Raw genomic sequence first — 26,821 nt, forward strand, 5'->3', positions numbered from 1 at the left:
TTAATTTCAAAATGCTTGCATGAAACTGTTGCTAATACTTTTCTTATATTCTCCTGTAAACGATACATAATAAATAACAAAATCAAGTAAGCCTAGTGTAGCGCTTTTTTTTAATAGAAATGTCACATTTTTGCTACTGGTATCAAGCTGACATAAACAGTTTTCAGATAACGCCAATTAATTACTTATTTTATTAAAATTGATAAAAGCTGTTGCCTTTTCTGTAATGGACGTTCGAAAAGAAGGTAAAAAGAACTGTTTTTTCTTTTTTGCACTTAATTAAACCTAAGTAATATTAGTTTACGGTAATTTATTTGAAGGCAACAAAAATAGTATTTTTACATTTTTGCTTGTCACTCTTTAAGACGTTTAATTATTTTCGCTTTCAAATCCTATTAAACGGCATTATAATACTTGTTGCTTAAAGTATATTGTATATAAATTAATTGCCACTGGCTGCCGCGGATAGCGGCCGGATCTTATACCGGGTGGTTAAAGATTGAGTTTTTGTCTTAAAATAAAAGTAACTTATTTTTTCCTCTTCGTGTCAACTTATTTCGTGGACACACTGTATATCAATTGACAATAAAATTGTATTTATAAAATGAAACAAATGTCTCTTTATTTTTTCAATATTTAAAATAAATTTGACCTCTTCAATATGAAACAACATGTACATATGTATGTGCAAACATAATCTGTATACGTTTCCGAATAGTTAGAACTTAAAATGGAAATCACACGAACTGGGCCTAATTTTTTTAATACATATTACATTAAGTTTTTTATATACATTTATTTAGCATTTGTTATCAATTTCTATTAAAAAAGGTGCAGTCAAGCTATATCTAGATATCTAACAGTTATGACCGCGCAGCTAATTAAGGGGAACCACTGTGCGTTGGGTCGCAACCATAGACAAACAGAAAAATTAAAAGACTGCCAGAAGACATACGACGCGCAGGCAAATGTTCCTGTAGCGCATCGACGCAAGTGCCGAAATACGTCCATCTAGCTATCTGTGTTTCGACACTAGTCCGTTAGTCTTAGCATATTCAGAAAGAACACGCTATCTCCAGCGTTGTCAATTTGTGAATTCCCCAAATTTTGGGAATCCGGAGCCGATTAGGGAATTTTGTGGGATTAGCAATAGGCGGCACGAAAATAAGGGGAGTTTCAACATTTTATTGCTGATTGAAAATGACGTAAAATTTTTAACTTTAAAAACAGGCAAGGACGATATATCTTTCCCAACTTAAAAATTATAATCTGCTTTTTACTTGTGCTTCCCTTTGCAAATGCTTCAGTTGAAAGAAAATTTAGTGACCTCAAATTATTTAATGACTACTAGGGAAAGGATTAAAAAACTAGGAGGTAATTTACCGTTTAATCCCTCTAACATATATAATAAATATTGTATTTTTATTAAAATTATTTTTTTTGTTAAAATAATCATATGGGGAATTTTTGGTGAATCGGGACATTTTTCTCCCCAAATTGGCGAATTTAATTTAGATTTTTGGGTAGTTTAGAAAATTGACATTGGCAACGCCGCTAACCTCATTCTTTTGTTTGTTGTTTGTTCAAAAACCGGCACACGGCGTAGTACAAGGCTTGATAATTTTTTAAGAAATTTTTGATTGTTAATTTTATTTTTGTGCAAACTAAACAGTTGTTTTTATTAAAAATACCGGACAAAGGTAAGAAAGGTAATGTCCATGCAGAAGTTTTTTATTTCACAGGCTATTCTTTCTAGAAATTATACCATCCAGCCCTCCTATTTAATTATTAAATGAAAGTGTGAAAGAGATATCAAGGGCTATTCTGTTAAAATATCATCCGGCCAGTCTAGGCCCTGTTGTGAACCAGAAGGTCTGCTAAGTTGGATGTTGGATATAGAATGGAAGGAATATCATGGCCGAGAACAAGGCATAATTGTATGTCCCTTGATGTAGGGGGGTAGGTTTGTTTCTAATAGGCAGTAAAACCAAAAATTCTATTGTGAATCTTCATATTCTAGGCCTGTAAAGATAAATAATTCCTGGAGCCATCTCGAGGTATAGTACTCAAGTCGGAGCGAATCAATTGATAGCACGATGAAAAGAAATAATAGCCATCATAAAACTGTAAATATGTATACAACTAGTACAATGTAGCTATTTAACTGTAAGTACAATCTAGCTAGATATTTAGTAGAATAGGGGTATTATAAATTAATACAAAATACAATAATTGGTCATTCTTTCCATTCCCATTCAATTCTTCCCATTTAATCGTTTTCCCATAAAAAAAGGAAAATTAAAATTAAGAGTGCCCTTAACCAAAAATAGTGAAATAAATGGAGATAGTCAAATTTTATATTAGCGTGTAAGACTTTGAATTTTTATTCAAAGTGGTGTAAAAGGATTATAAATGCTGTATTTATATCCTTTAATATCATGATAATATAAAATTTCAGTAGGTATCTCCATTTATTTCACTGTTTTTGGTTAAGTGCACTCTTAGTTTTAATTGCCTTAAAAATAATAAGTATAATAATAATTTAAATCTCCCGCTCTTTCATAGTTCGTGCCTGTAGCCAACTAGAGGGCGCCAAAAGCGCAATCTCCCAACATTTTACCACGCGATTCACCACTCTCTAGTCGCAACCGAGTTGGACATGTGAAGGCCACATTATAACGCATAGGGTCTTAACACAAAAACCTTGCTTTCATTTACGGAACTTTATTTGTTCATTGAGATGCCCTCGTATAAAATAGGTAAGCATTTTTCTTACAAATCTAATTTCTTATAAATAAATAAACCCTTATTAGTATTTTACAAGTTTTTGTACACTATTAAGACGTATGTCACAGTAATATTTAACATTTCTCTTCATTGTTTTAAACTTAAACATTTAAATATCTGGCCTAGAAGCGCTAAACATAAGTTTAGGCAGTGGCACTTAAGGGCTTTCTGCGCTCCAAGGAAATCTTGAATCCGTCCGCTCTCTTAAGAATAATATCACCCTGTAGTTTGTAGTCTTCTTCCTTGTAGTTGGATTTGATCTTGTAGTTTCGTAAGATGGTGGATAGAAGGATTTTCAGTTTCAACATGGCGTATTTGCGACCTGAGAACAATATTATTGATTAGAGTAGCTCTTAATATAAATAAAGTTAATTATTGGTAGAGTAATGCTCTATATGATAGTGATAATGATATTGAAATTATATTTTTAACCAATTTTAGAGCGATTAATGTTAAATAATGCAGTCAACTACTGTGAACATTACTTTGAATAGTTTGAATGTGGTAGACAATGATACAGTATTAAAACCAATGACTAAAGAATTCAAGGACAAATAACACCCGAGAGCAAATTGTTGCCATGGCACCAAACAGTGCCGTGGTGTGGCCATATTTTTTTCTTAACTTAGCTAGGATATTTATATTTTTGATAAATGTTTTGACTACGCCTATGGTGTAGGCAGTGGCATCATACTAATTAATTACGAAAAAAACGTATTAAAATGTTAATAAAAGGTACAAAACTAGTATCGACATATAGCACACATCAAGTACATAGTACATATCAGAAAAATAATTATCGAATTCAATAAGAAAACTTAAGAAAACGCTAAAAATGTGGAGTGGACTGTTTATTTACCTATGAAACGTAACTCTTGGCTCTTTCTTGTCACTGCTGCTTTTACATTTGAAAGCTGAACAACGATCGCCAATGTAATAAAGTTTATACAAAATTCACTAAACACAAACTATTAGGAATCGCTAAAATTGTCGCTGGTGACCAGCTGATGACTCATTCGTTGCCATCAAAAAAATGGGGTCTAATGTCACAAATTCTGCTGCAGCCCGTATGTGGGTGTTACATGTATTCTTTAGTCATTGGTATGAACTTACCGACACAACTCCTAGGTCCAGCACTGAAAGGAATGAACGCGTAGTAGTGCCTGTTGGCTGCTCTTTCTGGCAAGAAGTTATCTGGGTCGAACTTGTCTGGATTGGGGCCGTAAATTTCTTCCAGACGGTGGACTTTGAACTGAGCAATGACAATGGTGGCTCCAGAAGGAAGAGTCAAATTTGGATTAGAAGCTGAAGAAATAATGATAATAAATTTTAGAAGGTTACGTTGTATAAATTCAGTATTAATTTGAAGCTACCGTATCGCAAAACATTTTCCGATGCACGTCATCAATCATATCGAAATTGACACTAAGCCTACAGTCTGACAAACGGATCTGAAACAACGGGGCAACGGAAAAGGATCGCAATTTTCTAAAATCATGACCGATTTCATTCATAAAATATCCACGAGCGTGCGGTGTTTCATAAAAATATATCAGGAATTTTTATAATATTTTCCAGTAAAGTTTATAATATTATTTTACTTTAAATGTACCTACATTTTGTTTAGTCATTAACCAAATATAGTAATATTTGTTAAAACGCGTGTACTAATTACAATAACCACAAATCAAGTTAAAGATATAAAACACAATACAATAACACCGCCACTGGATTTTTCAATAATAGTGACTGTTTCTACTATTCCTAGAGAGGGGCATAAATTTGGGGGTAATGGCGGCAAGACGTGCGAGAATCTCGACCAATCAGACTGGTGGAATCTGGGATGCCATGACGAATTTTGTCAGCGTTGCCAGCTTACCCTAAGCGGACTTTATCTTAAGGAAATACTTTACCTTTTATAATAGGCAGAATGAACGAAATCTGTTAATTAGATAAATATACATTATTACAATAGAACTACGTCAACATATTAGCATATATATATAATTATGTATGCTGAAATGAACTAAAATATATTCAATTTATAGGTAATATCGAGCAACTTTGCTTTTCTATAATTAAACGTGACAACATCGACTTTTTTTGCCCGAATTCCTTCCGCTGTTTTAGATTCGTTTGTCAGATAATATAAACCTGACTAAATAAAATTTTGGCAAAATTTTTAAAATTTGTTTTATAATTTAAGATACCGAGCAGCTCTTCATTTTACTTTATAGAGCAAATGATTGTAACATATATTTTATTTACATTAAAGCTACAAAATTTATATACAGAAAGGTCCACAGACTTCGAGACAGGAAAAATCAAGTCCATTTAGCGTGTGTCGCAATTTTCACACCTTAAAAAATTAGTTTTTTATAGCTATAGTAACTGCAGCGACTATGAAAAGAGCTGTGTGGTTTTCATAGAAAATAAGGGCACCTATAATTCATTTGAGAATGTTATAAATCGCTAAAAGAGGTTTCAAATCTCTTGAATTTCTATTAATATTAAATAAATTTTATTAAAAATGGAACTAAAATTGTTAGTATCATTAAAAACAATTCATTGTTTTTTTAATCCAAAACTTTTGTTTTTTTTAATCCAAAAAAAATAAAAGTAACAAATCTCTCAATCAAAATATTTGTAGTCCTGAAAAGGACCTTTGCTTTCACATGTTCGTCAAGGTAGGTAATGGGTAAACGGTAAAAAACAGGATAATGAAATTTAAAAAATTACAAAAATTATTCAAAAATGCCTCCCTCCCATTAATAACCCAAACGATCATAAAATCCCCTCCTCACATTGGATAACATATCAGGGGTGACAGTGTCAAAGGCATTAAATATTTTCTGCCTTAACTGCTCCAAGTCTTGAATTTCTTCATGGCCGTAAATTTTAGATTTTATGTACCCCCATAAAAAGAAATCATTTACTGAGAGGTCAGGTGAAATTAAACGTCAGTCTAAACAAAACTGTACATTTTTGAAAACTTGTCAAAATTTGGACACATGCTAAATGGACTTGATTTTCGTATGTCTCGAAGTCTGTGGACTTTTCTGTGTATCGTGTTGCTGATGAATCTTTGTGATTAATTTTCGTTTTTTGCCTATTTTCATAGTCTTTTTTTAAAATTTGTACTTACTGTATTGTACTTAATTAACACAAACAGTTCTTTCAAGAACTAAATTCTTGAGTTTTTTTTGTATTGCATTTCTTGAAATTGTTTGTCGAAAATATACCGAATCATTTAAATAGTCGAAGCAAAAAGATTGTAGTTTTCCTGAACAATTTTGAACGAGAACGTGACAATAAAGGTGCTTTATTACACTTGATTGCAGTCAGAGAAGTAAGTGATTGGTAAGCACATTATACCACTTTCAAAGTTATTTCTACGTTAGTTTTTAGTAAATTCTGTCATTGTTAGTTTGTGCATTAATGGCATTCTCTTACTTGTTATTACCACTTGTGGTGTTGTAAGTCATACATCAATAAATAAATAACCCATAATAACGCTTAGGACCTTTTAATGGACTAGTTTTTACCAATATGTAATAAGTACGTAAAATAAGCTATAAAACAAATAAATCAATTACTTACTAAAATATTAATTATTAAATTAAAAATAAAAATATTTAAAAAATGATATAATAAATATATTGTTTGTCAATTTTAAATTAATATTCATCCCATAAATTTATCACAATCTGGCAGCGCTGTCGCCATCACTTGTCACTGAAAGTTGATCACGAGCATCGGAAATTGTTTTGCGATTACTGTATAGAAGCTCCAGACATAAAAACTAAAATATTTTTATTGGAAGACCAAGATGGTGAGACTGGGCTCTATTTTACTTAATATGAGTGGACTCGCTTTTATGCTTAAAAGAAAATTTTATGCTTGAAATGCACTTTCGCTCATCACTAGGCTTTCATAAAAATTTATTAATAAAGTGCAAGACTTAAAAGATTCTTGCAGCGACATCAAGACCAAGAGAGTTTTGGTCTTATTGGTCTTGCATTGACTCATCACTAACCAATACACCTACCCAATTTAACATCCTGCTGAAGCTGACGCGCAATAATAGGTACTGGAGGGAACAACCTCAAAGTTTCCAAAAGACACCTCTCCAAATACTTCATTTCCAACGTATCGGCGAAAGTAGCCATCCTGTCCGATCCCTGGAAGATCTCATCCAACTCCTGCACAACCTTCTCTTGTATCTCTGGATGGGCAGCCATCTGGCACAGGAAGAAACTGGAACCAGCGGCTGTGGTGTCGTGACCTTCGAACATGATGGTGTCCACCTGCTCTTTGATTTCTTCGTCGTTGATGACGACACCGTTTTGGGAGGCTTCGATCATCAAGTCCAAGAAGGCCATTCTCTTCTTTTCGCCTACGTCATCGTCTACGTAAGATCGTCCTTGAGACCTACAGACTGGCCGTAGGAAGTGCCCTCGAGGGTGGTTGTTTTTAGTGGTACGTTCTTTTCGAGTTTGCTGGTTTTGTATTCGTCGGGGAGTTCAGCTGTGGAACCTCGGATGCCTGCAAAAACCAAGCGATACCAATAATGTTAATAATCTATTAAGACGCACTATGGGGAGCATCATATTTTAACAAAACTAATATAGGTACACTCACGGGCAAAAAAACTTATGATTTCTAACCATAGAGAAAGATAATAAATTCTAACCACAATTTCTCTTGACGGAAGATAATTATTAAATACCAAAATGACATTTCTCGCAAATTTTGATGTATAATTTGTGGAAAAGTTAAAAGTTTCATAACTTTTTCTACTAATTGAAAATGTCTATCACTAATTTTGACGTTCTCAATGCTTACATTGAAATTAAAGGAACAAACTTCTACGCTAATTGAAACCACTAATTTATTCCACTAAATGCGAGGTGAATGAAGCTTTAAATTCGTTAATTCAAATGTTTAAGACCAGAATATCTATTTTTGTAGGATATATTATTACCTTGTTCGAAGTCAGCCTTCTTTTTCTGAATAACTCTGCGAGTCAGACTGTGGATAACGCCGATCAATTTTTCCTGATACTTGGCGGTATTGGTCAGGTTAAAAATGAGGTCTGGTCTGAACCAGAGTTTGGCATGCCTGAGATGGAGGATCTCGCACAGCTTCATCACGGCCATGGCGTAGTCGTATCCACTCTGGTCTTGAGTCTTCTTGCTCACACCCATTGCAGTTTCTAAAGAGTTCCAAATAAAGACAATTAAATAATACATTACGTTAATAGTATGATCAAGACTCCAATTTAGAGCAACTTGGGTTTATATCAAATTGGTAAAAATTATGTTAAATATAATTCCAGTAAACCAATTTGATGTAGGCAAGCAAAACTCCTTCTATATCAACAGACGATGTCGTAAAGTGTCGGTGAGATATTAGTGCCATCTCCTATTAGTACCATCTGTATTAGTACATTTCATTTCATATATATTTGAGCGGGCCGAAAAACGCTCTTTACCATCTTTTAACGGGAGATGCACTAATAGCTCACCGAAACTTTACGACATCGTCTGTTGATATAGAAGGAGTTTTGCTTGCCGTATCTGTGAGAACCAATCCCTGGACAGCCCACCTGATCAAGGGTAGGCCCAGAAACCGGTTGTGGGAGTGGAACTTGGTTCCCCTCTCTACGACAAGCAAAACAATTTTCTTTTTACTTTTTATTTTTTTATTTTTTCTCTACTTTCGATTTTTCGAAATTAGAAAAAAATACACAGCTAAAGGCAAGAAAATATTATTTATTAATTATACAGTTATTTACCTAACAGAATTTCTACTGTCGCTTCTGACATGTAATCATGACAGTCGAATTCCTTTCCAAGAGTTCCTTCTAGTTTCTTAACGGTTTCTCTGCTGTTCTTGTTGAAGAGATCGATGAAGGACTTCAACACGTTCAAGTGGAAAGTGGGGGCAATGAGTTTCCTGTGAGCCCTCCATTTCTGGCCTGTGGAAATAAGGAGACCATCTCCCAACCATGGTTTGAAGTATCTGTATTCTGGCGATCTGGAATAGAATAAAGACATATTTATTCCTTCTTACATTATGATTTGGGTAATGTACTGAGTACAAAAATGTATTCCACTAGCGGACAATGATATCTACTCAGGTGCTTAGGCCAAATAGGGTGGTTTCGGAGATTTGATAGTTTCAACTTTTTTTTCTCGATTCTTTTTTTATCCTCTATCCAAGGCTTCTGAACTCCTGATTAGACGTTAAAATGTATCCGCCAGTGAGCATTCCATTTACAAATCTACAAATTTTGTATAAAAATATATTTAAATTACAGCAAAATAAAACAATAATTCACTACAATACACCAAAACGCTTTACTTTTGCAATGGACGCGCGTCTCGCTAACATTAGCAGAAGATTACAACTCAAGTTAGTTTTAATCATCAGCTGATGCTGCTAACACTGTTAGCGAATTGCGCGTCCAAAGAAACAGTAAAGTGTTTTGATGTATTGTGAAGAATTGTAGAATGTAGAATGTTTAGTAGGAGAGTTAATCACCGCGACCTTACAGATCTATTGTTCGTTCCCCTTTCTTGAGTTATAACGAGTTATAACTCATCATACAATCTCAGGGCTTTAACAAAAGCCAGTATCTGAGACGGCTCCATCCTCGACATCAGCGGTACCAAAGTTCATGGCACGAATGGTCGTGGTCTCGGCGCAGTCAGTGATAAGGTGTTCTGGTGTTTCCCCATTTTCCTCACAGAATCTGCATTCGCCGTTGTTTCTCAGCTTCAGCCTACTGAGGTGTTCGTTGATGAGACAGTGTCCTGTTAGAAACCCCGTGATAATCCGAAGATTGTTTTTACTTAAATCAAGGAAAACCTTTGATTTTTCTCGGTTGCGGAGAATTAGTGTTTTATTTTGCTGTTGGCACAAAAGGTTCCAACCCTCAACTGTAATATTTGAATTACCTTGAAAATATATGAAAAATATTTTTAAAATTGCGTTGTTATTGCTCACATGCTTTGCAATTCGCCATGACAATGGTTATTAGTCATTAAATATATTTTGAATTATCATACAGGAGAGGAGAAGTAATTCTGTTTTGTTGCATATTCAGAAATAGCTTGGAAATAGCAGAATAACTTGGACACCGAGCAAGTAAGTTGGTAATAAAGAAAACGGAAAAACAATGTAAAGGCCAAACAGCGCTTGACAAGGTCATTCATAGTTCCAGAAGCCTTCTGCGGTGCAGCACAACCACGAACAAAAATAGTCACAAATAGGCAGGGTCAAAAATCCCTAGAATAATAGAAAAATTCACAAGGAGAGAAGCAGGCAAAATAGTTTATATAATAACACTCACCAAAGGATAGGACAACACTCAACAACGGACTGATAAATAAAGACAGGAAAATTGCCAAAATTGTAATGGGTCTATCAACAGGGTATTGTAAGTTTAATAGGCCTGATAACAGACAAATCAACAAACACATTCTGTCTGTTAGTTGATAAAACGGTATATATTCTATATCAGTGAAATTGATTACCTGACAAATGTGCTTTCTCTTGTACTAGACGATAAGTCGTTAACAAATTGAAAAATTGAGTTTCTTGAATATAATCTACAAACAGAGGACCATAAGGGCTCAAACGCACTGACGACCAGGTCGCAGCGACCAGCATTTGATTCAATGATATTAGGAAACGCAGCTGCGATCAGTAATAACATTGAATCAATGCTGGTCGCTGCGACCTGGTCGTCAGTGCGTTTGAGACCTAATGGATCTAAAAATGTCGCAGTAGAAGAGACCAAAAATCACCTCCTAAAATATCTTTTAATAGGACTTTGTTCTTGATATTTATATCTAGAAAACATTCGATCAATGTGTACTACTAGTCATGACTTATGTGCGAAACATGGACACTTAAAACCGACATTACAATTACGACGTTTGATGGAACAAAGTGTGCTGGAAATAACAGAGAAAACTATAAAAAAATACAAAGGATACGACAAAAGTCCCAGATAATAGATGTCATTCACAGAATCGAATACCTTAAGTGGCCATGGGCAAGAAGGACGGACAACAAGATAGACCACAAAAATACTGAATGGTCGCGAGGAATACAGGAGACCTAGAAGAAAACCAAATCTAAGATAGAAATTAATAGGAATAACTAGGATACCGCATAGCCAACAATAGACAACAATTACAGGAGAATACATTTAAGAGAGGAAATACGGGGTGGCCCATCGAAAACGTTCCGCAAGGCATAACGGCCAGAGTATTTTCTTTTTCAAAAAATCCAAAAACACGTCAATTTTGTTTGTGAGGGGGACAACTTTTGCCCCAAAAATGATTGCAAAATCTTCAACCCTCTGAGCGGGGGTGTCATCCCCCAATTTTTTTCAAATGGGAAGGGGGGTCAAGTGGTACCGCAATGAAAAGGGCTTTCTATTATCTATACTTTCCCGCTTCGTTTTTGAAAATCGGTCGAGTCATTGAGAAAATATGAAGGATTGAAATTTGAAAAATTTATTTAAAAATTTATCAGAGTAAATGATAAAGATAAATTCCTTCGACCAATTTGCTGTTTTTCTTATTATTTCTAGATGTTTTCGCATTTTTCACTTGCCACAAGGTTGAACGATCAGGTGCGGTAGTTGCGAGATAGCTGTTCTGTGACTTGTGCGTTGAAGTTCTTCTCAATATCGTTAAATTTTTAACAATTATGCTGTACTCACTTGCAGAAAAAGTAGAAATAATCGAACTTTATTTTAAAAATAAACTTTATTTTACTTTATTTTAAAACGCCTTCGTTGAGTTTGTAGCGTTTTTTTTAAACCACTACCACTGCGAACGGCAGCTTTTCATCGGAGAGCAGTCGTGGATAAGGTATTTCACTAAAGAGAAAATTAATCAGTAATAATTAACAAAATATATATAGATATTGGGCGCCAGGCATGAACAGAGAAAGAAAACACAGTTGTATAATACTTAAAACTAATGACTATATTTATTCATGATGAATTCTGATGGTAAATAGCATTGTACAATTTTAATAATTATTATAGTGGTTATTTGTTGAGTAAAACTATATATGTAAATAATATTAAATATGTTCTATGAAAAGACTATGAAAAAAATACAATGCGTGTAACGTTATAGAAAATATAAGAAAAGTAGCATTACTTTATTTAAATTGTTAAATTTTATGCGGTGTTAAATCTGATGTGTTGCAACCTGTAGATTCTAGAATCTATGTCTCGTTATTCATCTGTTAATATAGCGCAATAATAATATCTATAGAAAGTAATACTATTACAAGGCGTAATATAATGAAACCTAAAATCTAAATCACATTGCAACTACTGCATCGACATAAATGTTCTTAATAATCTAACCACTAAATATAGTCTGTACGATATTATTTAAAATGTACGTTACTGTTTAAGACTGAAAATATAGAAAATCTAAAACATAAAAACTAGAACGTAAATCTACACTTAGCTGTTCTTTATATAATCTTGCTTCAAACAGTAGCAGCGTGAGGTGGTCTAGCATCTCTGTACTGTCTGTCGGCGATCCTGTTGGTCAAAACAACAAAAGGGGCCAGGTTGAGGACACCATGAATCCTTACAGCCGTAGCTACTGACTAGGCTTAGAAATGGGAGTGAAGCAGCATGGGACTCAAGCTACATCCACGCTGTGGCACTTAGATGTAAGAAAAAATCGTTCTTACTGGGGACACTCGTCCACAGGACATCTGTACATAAGATAATGTCTGTACATAAGGCACTACCCGTACCTTGGAAATAGTCCGTACCTTGGACACAGTCCGTACCTTGGAAATAGTCCGTTTCCGAGGGCTCAATAAATAATAAACAACATGTCCTTTCTTCCATGTGACATTCTGGAGGACAAAAGAAAAGGGACGCCAACGTGCCAGCAAAACACAAATACAAGTTGGGACATCCGTAACTCTACCCTGTTGCTTTGAAATAGCAGCTGATTCAAATTATACAGCAAGATTTAAATAATCACCATTTCTAAAAGCTGGGATACAACCGAGAGTCAAAACAAAGTGAGGTTAAGCACGGAGAGAGTTGACAGAAGCGACGTTGACAGCGCGCGCCTCCACAGAATAGTAACAGGGTTGTGTCGAACGATAACAGGGTTGGCGACTAGGGAACGTAAAAATTACGTGTCAAATAAACTATCCGGCCTGAACGAGAGGGAATCCGGTGATGATAGGCCAGACATCATATATCATATGTAAAAAAGACATGTAACGAACTAAAAACGTTACAAGTTCTTGTACCAACTGAATTTTGTACGGGTGGAACTTTTTTTAATATCCTTTGGACGCTTGTACGATTCACGCCGGTCTCATTGGTTAATTTTCTTGTACTCAGCCTACTTGGCAACTTGGCCTAATACGAATACCTCCATAGCTTCAGTTACTACAGGATTTTCCCTCTGCCTCTTTTTATTCATAACGGAACTAGTTTCGCGAACTTTTGCTACTAACTCGCGAACAATTTTGCCATAAAGGTGTTTGTTAGGATGGCGTTCATTGAATATCTGCGCAACCCGATTGCCACATTCATTATTTTTAAAATAAAGTTCGATTATTTCTACTTTTTTTGCAAGTGGGTACACCATAATTGTTAAAAAGTTTAACGGTATTGAGAAGAACTTCAACGCACAAGTCACAGAACAGCTATCTAGCAACTACCGCACCTGATCGTTCAACCTTGTGGCAAGTGAAAAGATGCGAAAACATCTAGAAATAATAACAAAAAACAGCAAATTGGTCGAAGGAATTTATCCTCATCATTTACTCTGATAAATGTTTAAATAAACTTTTCAATCCGTCATATTTTCTCAATGACTCGACCGATTTTCAAAAACGAAGCGGGTAAGTATAGATAATAGAAAGCCCTTTTCATTGCGGTACCACTTGACCCCCTTCCCATTTGAAAAAAAATGGAAGATGACACCCCCGCTCAGGGGGTTGACGATTTTGCTATCATTTTTGGGACAAAAGTTGTCCCCCTCACAAACAAAATTGACGTGTTTTTGAATTTTCTGAAAAAAAAATTACCCTGGCCGTTATGCCTTGCGGAACGTTTTCGATGGGCCACCCTGTATATATACATAATTGGAAATGATTGAATAAGCTGGAAATGCTGATGTTTGTTACTATTAGTCATTAGTTATTAGTTCAATCTTGAATTACCATATTTTAGAAATAAAATCATATATTATCAATGTATAAGTATAATTGATATGTAATTCAGTTCTGATAGGTATACTTACTTGTCAATGTGGACGTGACTGCTTAAGATAATTTCAACATCATCAGGGTGAGTCAAGAATACTACAAGTCTAGGTCCAACCCACAGTTTGACTGTCCTACCGAATTCGAAGGATCTGTTGTATACGGTATTGAATATTTCTGAAAATTTGAAAAAAAAATTTAGATAAAAGAACAGACAAAATCCTAATGTTATTTTATGGTTAACTGTTGTTAATTGTATCTTAACAATCGAAGATACTGCCGAAAATCACACGACTGTCAATCACACAATTCATTCACAGTACGGGAAAAATATATTTTTATAACTGCGCATTTTAGCATTGAAACTTGAAACACATACTTTATAATAATAAATAGATTCGTTGTAATTATTTTTGATTACTCTGTATATTTAAGCTACACTTTAAAGTTTATATTTTGAATTATTTGAAAAGAGATTATACTACCCTTATGTAAGTAAATTCTAATAATTGTAAATACTAATTTCTATTCACGTTTTCGCATTAAAATATACGTGTGTCCTTATTTTAATAGTCTATAATTCAACAAATATCAATTTTATTAACGGATATTCCTTAATATTTTCTAACAACAATTTCAACAAGTCCTAAAATTATAGTAGTTATACTATTTCCTGTGTCCAGTATATATTAAAAAATATATTAAAAACATAAAAAATAATATAGGATGTCATTTAACTGCTTTGTTATTAAACGTTTATTGAATAATATTTTAAATGTTGGCTAGGTAAGCTGCTTATCGGAAATTATGTTCTAAAACATTTACTTAAACAGTCCAAACAAGGAAAAACATATCTCTTTAAAATATCTAACGACGTACCTCAGAAAAATAAGTAAACATAGACTCACACACTTTTGAAGTGAACTTTGGAGTGTCTTAACTCGGGAATCAAATCAAAAAATCGTGCGATTTACGTGAAATTTGGCATTTCGATAGATTGGACCAAGGCCAACTTAACGGTGCCACGTGGTCCCACCCTGCAAAGTTGGATAAGACGTTTCGTTTACATCTTCATCAGGGTGGGACTAAGGATTTGATATTGAAGAAAAATGTGGGTCGATTTTGGCATAATTGGGGACGGGTTACAGGATGACGCCCTCGACGTTTCGAAGCGATGCCTCTAATTGGAAGAAATCATTAGGATTTTTCTTAATTATGGGTCGATTGGAACCAAACTCGACACGTGGTTAGTAGAGGTATCCGAATGGAGTCCTCAGACGGACAGTTGGAAGTAAGAAGAAGTTTCACTTTAAATATGCCCACATAATGCATAGACATTTTTTTCCTCTTAAAAAATATTCATTAAAGAGTCTATTACGCTGTACTGTTCGGGTCGGTTTCAGGGGTCGGGTAAAGCGGTGTGTGTGTGGCCGAAGGAAATATATACAGGGTGTTCATTTTAAAACTTACCACCCACAGTATCTGCAAAAATAGACAGTTTTGTGATATTCGCGGAAACACGTCAACAAATTTATCGAGGGGGACGGTGTTTTATGAAAAATTGGATGGGCTCTGCTTTAACCCCCTAACCCCCAGGGCTACCACCAAATTTTTTTTTTTAAATGAGACAAGGGGTCGCATGACACATCATTTTAAAGGGCTTTTGACGTCCTCTTTTTTAAATTTTAATTTACCGTTGAGGAATAACGCCCATTTTAAGGTTTGAATAATTATTTTTATTTAAATCATTACCTAATCACTAAGCTTATCTAATTAATTGTTCAAAGTGTTCTCCATTGACTTGTAAACAATAAAATAATCGCGGTTCCAATTCTTGACGGACATTTTGAAAAGTTTCCCTGGATATGGCCCTACACGCTGCTGTTATGCGATTTTTTAAATCTTCAATGTTTTGGGGAACGGTTTGGTTTGGTGAAACTACTGACTTTAAATGACCCAAAAAAAATCGTTTGGGCTAAGATCAGGTGACCTTGCAGGCAATGGTCCTCTTCAGTTCCCTCTATTTGCCCTCTTCTTCCTATTCACCTCTCTGGAAATCTATCGCTCAACCAATCCCGAACATATCTGGCGTAGTGGGTAGGTGCCCCGTCTTGTTTAAAGTGAATAAAATCTCCAATAAGTATGGCGTTACCGACTTCGTCCCTTTGGATTTTCTATTGCGTCAGTAATTAGTCGATCAATTACTTCTTCCAACATGTTTAGGTAAATATATGGGACAGAGCAGTAATTTGGATATTTTTATTATGTCTACCTATTTAAAACTTAATATGGGTGTTATTCCGCAACGGTAAAGTAAAATTTAAAAAATAGGCCGTCAAAATGTTCAGAATAAAAAGCGCTTTAAAATGATGTATCACACGACCCCTCACGCTATTTAAAAAAAATTGGGGTGGTAGCCCAGGGGGTTAGGGAGTTGAAGCAGGGCCCATCCGATTTTTCATAAAACACCTTTCCCCTCGATAAATTTGTTGACGTGTTTCAGCGAATATCACAAATCTGTCGGTTTTTGAAACACCTTGTATATTTCAGAAATCTGCCTAAGGCTTAGCCCGATACTGTCGTGTTAAGCCACACCCAAAATTCCAAGCACATGTGCTTTGATTAAGGCTTGATTAATGCTTGCAGAGCTTCAGCATTTACCATAAAATAGCGAGCAATTTGTTACAAAACCACATAAATTATATATCACTGTAATCACAAAACTTCAATCTATTTTCGTATTGTAACGAAATTTTAAATTAGGTCTTTATTTCCGAGAAAATTTCGTCCAAACATAAGGAATATTTTGTTGATGTTTGATCATCAAAATCTTAAAAAGAAAGAAGTTGTCTAAAAATGTGCTACAATACGGATATAGTATAATCCATTTATTTTTAATTTCCTTCTTCATTTGTGTAAAAATGCCTAACTAGTTTTACATAAAACATCAAATGCCGAACGCTTATTTTGCTACTTTTTCGGACTAGTGAAATGGATTCTTAATAATCAGTTAATCATCACGTAGACTACATAGTTTTCTAAAAGTGTTTTCTTTTTAAATATATAATATAAAAGATTCCCATTCTAGGTTAATAAACTTACGGTTTGGTGATCCTATTAAGTCTAAAACGTTTCCTATCAATGGCCAGCCTTTGGGTCCGGGTATTTTGTCGGCTAATTCGATCATGTGACGTCTGGAGACACGCCAGTAGGCGTAAAATAAGGCTAATGTGGGCACTAATAGTAAGAAAAATGTGTTGGTAGATGTGAACAGTCCAGGACTGGCTACCTGGTCCGGGCTGGTCACCGTCGCAGACATTTTGTTAATCTGAAACAATTTTAATATTATTGATAACTAATTCGTAATACTATGACAAAAAATGAAAAGTATTTACAGGGTGGCGCACCTCATTCGCTTCGGTTGATTATATGAAAACGAAAAGATGTAGAAACAAAATATTTTATGGGTATATGTAGACAGGCAATGTGCATAATTTAAAATTATTTTGAAATGTAAAGGGTGTGTCAGAACTAAGATCCATACCAAAGTTATATTTTGTTCTTATGGAACACCCGGTATTTTATTTTATTTTTTGATTCTTTGGCATAAAATAAGGTATTTATTATAAGGGTTTAAATGCTTTGGTTTTTGAGGTATTTAAAGATATTTAAATATGCATGCTATAATAAAAATGTTTGTCAACACCCTGTACATTACTTTTCAGAATTAATTCTTGTGCTGACTTTGAAGCCAGAGAAATAAACTTTACTAAAAAAATTGATTGCTTCCTTAAATCTATACAGGAGTATCAAAAAGTGCTGGTCTATTTTAACTATTTATTTTATATAAAAACTTCGTTATTTCAAATGCAACACTATGTATTTTTTTAAATATGTCGAAGCAGATTTAAAGGCTCTTTCAAATTAAATTAGGGTTTCCTATACCTATCTGGCTCAGATTTTGAATAAAAGCGATTTTTCAATAAAATGGCAATCAAGATGGCTGGTGTCGCCATAGCAATTTGCTAGTGACAGTGACAGGTAGCTATTTTCAAAATCGACATTAGTTTATTGACTTTATTTAAATTTATAACAGTTTATTTTTTTTTAATTTGCCTACAATAGTTTAATAAGTAAGTATTTATTATTTTATCAAGAAAAATGCACAAATAGTTCTTTGATTTATATTAGAATGACTTGTAGATATATTGGATTTCCTACAAAAGAACCAATTAAGGCAAATTCATTTTCTTCACTTCCAAAGACAGGTTTCTGCCTAATAGGTTTTTCATACACCACACTATCAGCTCTGCGAAATAGGAAAAGTAGTTTTTCAAAGGAAAGCTTGTCAAGAAAATTGCTATTTGGATATCATTGAGCATAAACCCTTGAGGCCAAGAAGCAATTGTCGTCACAAAATAAAATCACTAGTAACATATTATCTATTCCTTCCTCCAGCAGATACTGCTTCCTAGATCAAATAATAAATACTTACTTATTAACATTATTGTAGGTAAATTAAATAAAAATAACCTATTATAAATTTAAATAAAGTCCATAAACTAATGTCGATTTTGAAAATAGCTACTAAGTGTCACTAGAAAATTGCCATGGCGACACCAGCCATCTTGATTACAATTTTATTGAAAAATCGCTTTTTATTCAAAATCTGAGCCAGATAGGTATAGGAAATACTAATATAGTTTGAAAGAGCATTTAAATCTGCTTCGACTTATTTAAAAAAATACATAGTGTTGCATTTGAAATAACGAAGTTTATGTTACGGATTTCTTGGGTCGATAAAGTTACAAATATCGAGGTGTTACGCCGTATGAACAAGGAAGAAGATATCCCTTAAATGAAACCCTTAAGGGAAAAAAATAGAATATTTTGTACATGTTATAAGAGGTCCTAAATACCAATTGCTCCAGAATATTATGGAAGGAAAAATCCAAGGAGGACGTAGTCGGGGCGGAAGACAAAAATTCTGGCTGTAGAACCTCATGCAGAGAATGGTATGGAATGACGTCGAATGGATTATTTAGAGCAGCTGCCAATAAAATCAAAATAGCCATGATGATTGCCAACCTCCGTTAGGAGACGGTACTTGAAGCTTGAAGAAGAAGTACTTTAAGGTGTGCTCTGGGGTACCAGACGTACTGTTGCAGGAGCCTTTATATAACCAAATAGTTTTATAAATGAACAAAATCTAATATGTTTTTATGTAAAACTCTACTCAAACTGGAAAATACAATTACTGTTTTCTGAAGATTTCTGATATAAAATTGCTTGCTTTTTAAAGATGAAATTGCTTTTATTAATATACTTATTTATCTACATCCTGTACATGAAACAATTTGAAGACATAAAGCATTATAGACAAATTGCTTAAAGAAAACTTTTTTAAGGTAACATTTTTTAATAGATAAATGCATCTCATATACAATCATTAAATCGATATAATTTATATACATCAACACATAATTAGCAAGTTTCAGAGTCAGTATCCGTAATGTTCAATTTTGTTAAATGATATAATGTTTGATATTAATTTTGTGTTCAATTTGAAAAAAAATCGTTGTGCGTCATTACACACTAATTACTACCTTCTGATGACTTCTTTTAATGAATCTGAAATTTATTTATTTACTACTGCACATGCAATTAATACAGATCTCAACAAATATTCCATTATACCTAATTATTAGAATTATTAATTGATTTCTTAGTGCAGGATGATGATTTTTTCTTGTAGTTTATTATGGAATATTTTAATATTATTGGTTTTTCAAAAAATGTGCTATAGATATATCTCCAGGAATAGTGTTGATCGATATATTTAATTAAAACCTGCAAATAGGTTGGAGGTACACAGAAAGAGCAAAACAGTTAAGGTACGTCCACATTGCTCGTGATCCTGCTCGCGCTCTTGTTGCTGATTGTGCTTGCGTTGCTTGCCTTCCTGTCTGTTGTGTTTTGCAAGATATTTCGGCTCGCAAGCAACGACGTTTACATTGTAATGTAGTGCTCTCGTTCGTGCTGTTCGGGCATGGATGATATCGAAGTATTTTTAATAGCGGCTGCTAGTGCGATCATTATTGCAAAACGAAGGAGACAAAGAGAAAAAAAGGCAACAAATCAGCGTTTTGTAAAAATCATTACACATTCTTGTAGGAAATTAAACGGTCTGCAAAAAAGGTCTGATATGAATTTTCATTTACTCGACTCGTTTGAAAGTTATTGAAGATTAAAGTTGAACTTCAAGTCGTATATGATAACTTTTTATATTTTATCACGAAATATTGACTCATTATATTATCATGAAATAATGGCTCAAAAACATAAAATATCATATTTTATGTTTTTCTTTAATTTGACACAATAGATATACCTCCAGGGTGTCCCAGGCTGAGCGTGCATTAGAAGTTCCTAGAGAACTACAATATCTAGATCGGAGATTTTTTGCACATCATTGTTTCACAACGAGATCTATCGATTAAAAATATTTTCAATATGGCGGCAATACCGGAAATACAGGAAGTTGACAGCAACTTTTTTATTTTAACTATGTATCCCCATTTTTTATTACATACTTAAATTCTCTGTAAAATTTTATGAATTTTGATATCAAACACTCTATACCTAACATTAACCGTTTTTGAGAAAAAAATATGTAAAATTTTTGGAGGAAAAAACTCAAGCCAAAAAAAACTTGTATGCCTAAACGTCAAATTTAAGGCGGCTACAGACGTTCATGCATACTTGACAAGTGTACTTGTGCAAACGTACTTGTACAAGTTTGCATTGACTCCACACAATACAAGCGCACTAGAATAGTTTTATCAAAGCAAAACCTTTGAAGGCGGGTAAAAGGACAATAACTCACAATCTTTAAGATTATGAGTTATTGTCCTTTTAACCGCTTTCAAAGGTTTTGGTTTGGTAATCAATCACACTGGGTTAGAGAACGTTTAGAATAGTTTTAGTAGGTAAAAATGGACGAAGAAGACGCGCTAGCTCTTGCGATGTTCGTTATTCTGCTAAGAAAAAAAGAAAACCCGTCGATTTTGATGCAAAAACTGCCTTCTAAAAAGGAATATTTATTCGCATACTAATATTTTAAACGAATTGAAGTTTTACCCTACTAAATATCTGTTCTTAACTGTTTATTTTTTTACAATCAAATCGCGGTTTGCAGTTTTATCAATTTCTTGCAATTTTTTAATTAAACTTTTACATGCAGCCTCTCTTTTGTTTTTATTATGATAGTCCTTTGATTTTACTTGCCATAAACAAAGAGATTCTTTATAAATACTAATGAACTCCACCAATACCTCCCGCATACTTTTTTCATGTTCACTAGCCATTTTTATCTATCTTCTGGTAACAAACAAATAAGAACCAAGCAATAAACCTACTAGAATCAATTTCAGGCTTGCGCAAGTTTGATACACACGTTCATGCATACTTGCGCAAATCACTGGGGCATGAAGAAAATTCGTACATGCCACTTGCACAAGTCGAAATACTTGTACAAGTTTGTTCCTACACACGTTCAAAATTCTTATACAAGTACGCTTGCACAAGTACACTTTTCAAGTATGCATTAACGTCTGTAGCCCCCTTTAGTGATTATTACAGCCACTGTGACATAAAGAGAAGACATGTGGCGATCTATTTCAAAAATTAAATTGTTTGAATGTCATACAATAGTGACCGTAGCTGTCATGGAATTAAGAGATCAAAAAATTATCACAAATCATTTTTTTCAATATTCTAATAAAATATTTTGGTATATTGGATGATATGCAACTTCTAAATTCAGTGATTATTATTCATTTTAACAAAGGATTTTAACAAAAACTGAATTTACATGGGAAGTAAATAAAATTTTAATTAGAAAAAAAGGTTATTTCCGATTTTAACCTTTGTTCTTATTTGTTCATTGACTGTAAAGTTCTATGTAGTTGGTATTTTGAATACAATACATTATGCTGAGCCAATATTGCCAAAGCGTTTATATTTCTTTTTCGAGTGCAATTATTCCATGATTATGGAAACGTTAATTAATGACGTCCAGCTGCTTTTATTTCGTGTAAAGTTTTCCATTAATAGATTTGTAAGTTATTATAAATGCACATAAATTATTATGGAAGATTTTGTGAATTGATACTTCGGCCAGTCTGATATTTTTCTTTAATGTGAAATTATTTAATAAGCTTCAAGCAGGTTCTATATTTACTGATTGCAATCTTAATATACCATACTATAGAAAAAAAACGGCGTCAGAGTTGTTTGGAAATGAGATTGCTGTCATTTTGTACAGGGTGTTTCAAAAAATATGTGCCATGTCTCGTGAGGAGATTTCTCACTTAAAAATAAGATTTAGTTTTTATATCAGCATAGTTTTGATTCTGTATAGATGGTAGAGAGATTTTTTTAAATATAAATAAAGTGTTCTTTTTTCAAATTTCAGAGAAAACGGTAAGGACTTTGAAAACAAATTGTTTCAATAAAAGCTGTCCCCGATCTTCTAGCCGCCCTATTGCGGGTAATTTTGATTTGAGCAAAAAAGTATAGAGACCATTTTTTGTAAAATTGTACGATCTATAACTTTTATTTGGACTTTTTTTCTCACCGTTTGTCCAAAATTTCGAAAAAATATTTTATTTATATATTTCACCCCTTATCGGGGATGAATTAAAAAAAATCACAATTGGTTTATAGATCTTTCATAGTAACTTATATCAAGAATTCAAGCATTTATTTGAAAACCTATTTTCTTGGACTATACAGAGGGTTAAAGTAATTTTTTTCGATTTATTACAAAAATATGTGCCATCTCTCGTGGGGAGATTCATCTAGTAAAAAAATATTTATTTTTCATATTAACATAGGGCCGCTTCTGCTTGTTTTTTTAGGCCGTTTAATTAGAAGTGTTATTATATCTTGATATTTTGAGGATCTCGATCTACTTGATGAGATGAACGCAATTTTATTAATCACAGTTAATAAAATTAAAATAAAAATGATAAATTTTATTTATTTAATCAATTTTATTATTAAATTTTATTAAAATATATATCACTGATGTTAAGTGCTTCCAACAGCAAATTAAAAAAAAAAAATAATGGTATTAATTATACAGGGTAAAATCCTAAAATTAAGAAATTGTGGCTTATCAAGTTTTTCCTCTGGGCACTCCATTTGGTTTTAAATCAAGATTAATTAAATTAAAATTAAAATAGAAAACAAAAAAAATTATAGAAGAGAGAATAGAAAAGAGAAATAAATACATATTTAGAAAAAATCTAATAAATCATAAAAATGGAAATTATTATATGAATATAAAATTGATATAAATTAATTATTATTGATTTAATATTTATTATTTTATTGATTCAATTCCGCATTTTAAAATTTAAGTTAGAAAACAAAAGAAAGATAGCAAACAGAACAAAATAATTTAAAAAAAGAAAGCAGAAATATTAAAGTAAACTAAAAATATAAAAATAATTTCGGCTATTCAGTTGTAAATATAGATATAAGCAAACAGAAATGAAAAAAATAAACAAAATATAAACTGACATTGTAAGTTTCAAACGAAAATAAGTAAGAAAATTGCAAAGCAAATAAAATAAATAATATTAAGTTAAGATATTAAATTGATTACAGAAAAGGTATTATCAGACAGACATATTTCTTTAGTTGCTATTTCTCCTTAAAATATACAACAAAAAGTAAATGAAAAGTTTATAAAAAATAAATTAAAACAATAAACAATAAACAAAAGAATAAAATAAAATAATAAATAATTAAAAGTAAATCAGACCGATCAATTATACAGAGAATCTTGTATGAGTACTTACATCTGCTATACTTGTATATCACAACCGGTACCACAATGAAATGGTTCCTGAGATGCTCCGTTTTGATTTTATATATGTGCATGAATAAATATCTATGGTACCATATATATACCAGGCTTACGTCAAAATTCTTAATTTTTAAATTTCCAAGCTTTCTGTTGACTGTTAATTACAAAAAGGTGAAAAAGGTTAACTCGAAAGGTAGGAAAATGAATAATTCTACAGAAATTAACTAATTATACTTGTATTCGATGCGCTTTTTTTCTTACTTTTAATTGATTTGGTATCGGGTTGCTTCAGTGGTACTTAGTAGATGGTTGTAATTTAAAATATGAATTCTACTTTTCATATTTTTTGACATCTACTTTTTACGTATTTTGAAAATGACACTACTTTATTCTTGAGCCAATTTTGGATTTTTAAAGCTATATGAAATAACTTCAATATTCATTACACTTAGATGAAAAGAAAACGCAACAGAATATTTTTTATCAAGTTTAAAGTGTATATATTTTTTATTTTTAGTCTTATTTTCATGATTTTTTTAGCAAACTGTATATAAATGTATCAACTTTAATTCATCAACTCAGTTTTTTATAAATTTTAGTATTTGGCTTACCCATTACACAGAGCTAATTGAAGAGTTGTTTTTTACCTTAACTTTAAAACACCCTGTGGAATAATTTGCTGAGTGATTTTTCCTAAAACATTATTTTTCTGTCAGAATCATGTCTCCTGAGTATTTTATTTTTTGACTCTTGCCTTGATTAATTTTTAAGAGTGAAATGAACTTGCCACGAACAATTTGCATTTTTTTCAACTATCATTACTTTAAGATGTTCTTTTTTAATATCACGAGGTGGCTTTGGTCCCTATTGTAATGTCATATCGACACTGATTAGAATTCTATATTAAAATTTAAAAAACGTAAAAATATAACGATACAGGCTTGGTTTTAATAAATATTAGAAACACTAAAAGAACTAAGAATATTAAAAAAAATAACAGTAATAACTAACAGCGCTTTCAGATGGAGCGGATCGTACGCGCGGAGCGTCCGGCTTCCGCGCGGATGAGGCGCAATAGAGACGCTGCAACAAAACTTAATATCTTGTAGAAAGGTAGCTTACTGGAGCATACAGAAAAGCTGAAGTATCTCAGAGTGATACTAGACAGGACCTTAACATATAGGTTCCACTGTCAGAAAACTCGCCAGAAAGTCAGCGCTAGAAATAACATTTTAAGAAGGCTATCTGGAAGCAAGTGGGGCGCAAATCCATCTGTCTTAAAAACAACTGCACGGGCTTTATGTTTTTCCACGGGAGAATATGCCTGTCCCGTATGGAATACCTAGGGCGAGCCATGCCAAACAAGTTGATGTTGCTTTAAATGAAACATGCCGAATAACAACAGGATTTATAAAAGCAACAAGCTTATCTCAACTTTACAGAGCTAAACCAAACCAAACCAAACCGCAAAGCGGCTGAACACACTGAAAAGTTTAAACAGATGTTTGACGAGCGCCATCCGCTTTTTGGCGAGTTCCAAGGACCAAGCAGACTCCGATCTCGGAAAAACTTTTTAAAAACTGTTCAAGAAGATCCACCGCTTGATTATCCTCTGAAAGAAGAAGATTCTGCAGGCCAACCCAACATCTTGATTGGGTCACGTGGAAGTCCCTAAACCGCATCGGAACAGGAGTAGCGCCTATTAAAACCAACAAAGTGAAATGGGGACTTATCACGGACTAAGGCACAAAATGTGAATGCGGCGAAATCCAGAATATGGAGCATCTGCTGTCATACATAAAATGCCCTCATACATGTACCCTTGAAAATTTATGGAACGCCGATGAAAATGCTCTTGACGTCGCTGGGTACTGGGCTAAACAATTTTAAATTATAATTGTACGTTATGTACTTATATGGTCCGGATACGAAAAAGTAAAGTAAGTGCACAGTGTGTTTTAAATATAGATAAAAAACAACTCTTCGATTTACCTTGTATAATAAGTCAAATACTAAAGTTTATAATATACTGAGTTTGCGAATTAAAGTTCAGGATTCAGAGCTTTTATCATGTATACAATTTTCTAAGAAACCTGGTATGTGTTCAAAATTCTTAAACACACTATATATCAAAATATGTGTTCAGATTTTTACTAAAAAATATGAGCCGGGATCTAAAAAGAATATGTGATAATAATGTATTGCATTAATTATTTTTATGCATTAATTGGTTAATTAATAATGCATAATATGCATTTATGTATTAGGAATTCTGTATGCAATTTCCTGAATATATTTGTACTGAATTTTAATTACTACAAAAGTTAGCTTTATGATTACTACAAAGGTTTCTTTTAGAGATTAATTATATAGGGATAACCACGAGGAATTAAGAGACCTAGAGGAAGACCAAACCTGAGATGGGACCATGATATTAGGAAATTAGCAGCGATAACTTGGGCTCGCATAGCAAACAATAGACAACAATGGGTTCAACTACAAAGAGAGTATCTAATCTATCTTAAGAGAGTATCTACACCATAATTGGAAATGGTTGAATAAGCTGAGAATGATGATGATGATGATTACTCGCTTATCTATCCCAAGTTTGTGTATTTTGACTGTATTGATGAAATTGGTTCAGATTCTATATTACTTAACATTATTTTTTAGTTGATTGTTTGATATAGTTGATTATACCTAATAATAAATGGATATAATAAAATAAAGTACGAATAAATATTTATGACTTACATATTTATGTCTGTTACTAAACCAACCACTACTAATGTTGGCGAAATAAATGTACTTAGATGGTTTTATATAGAGAAAACAATGCGTACTAGTTGTACGTCAAACACGTCATATTTTTCCTAT

General features: G+C 33.1%; 1 protein-coding gene and 1 long non-coding RNA gene across 2 annotated transcripts; one reads left to right on the top strand and one right to left on the bottom strand.

Moving 5' to 3' along the window:
• Positions 1-1,900: 1,900 nt before the first annotated feature.
• Positions 1,901-2,103, top strand: LOC115890469. Its single transcript, XR_004051651.1, has 2 exons — positions 1,901-1,959; positions 2,021-2,103. It is a non-coding gene; the product is annotated as an uncharacterized LOC115890469 (long non-coding RNA).
• Positions 2,104-2,708: 605 nt separating this feature from the next.
• Positions 2,709-26,821, bottom strand: LOC115890466 (cytochrome P450 4g15-like). Its single transcript, XM_030910708.1, is given in 9 exon segments — positions 2,709-3,109; positions 3,901-4,092; positions 6,836-7,201; positions 7,204-7,332; positions 7,772-8,002; positions 8,585-8,826; positions 14,106-14,244; positions 17,170-17,395; positions 26,699-26,821. Coding segments are annotated over 8 exon segments (1,695 nt in total). The 5' UTR covers positions 17,387-17,395; positions 26,699-26,821; the 3' UTR covers positions 2,709-2,930.

This window comes from Sitophilus oryzae, unplaced genomic scaffold (assembly GCF_002938485.1).
Source record: "Sitophilus oryzae breed Bouriz unplaced genomic scaffold, Soryzae_2.0 scaffold_866_pilon_pilon, whole genome shotgun sequence".
Taxonomy (NCBI): domain Eukaryota; kingdom Metazoa; phylum Arthropoda; class Insecta; order Coleoptera; family Curculionidae; genus Sitophilus; species Sitophilus oryzae.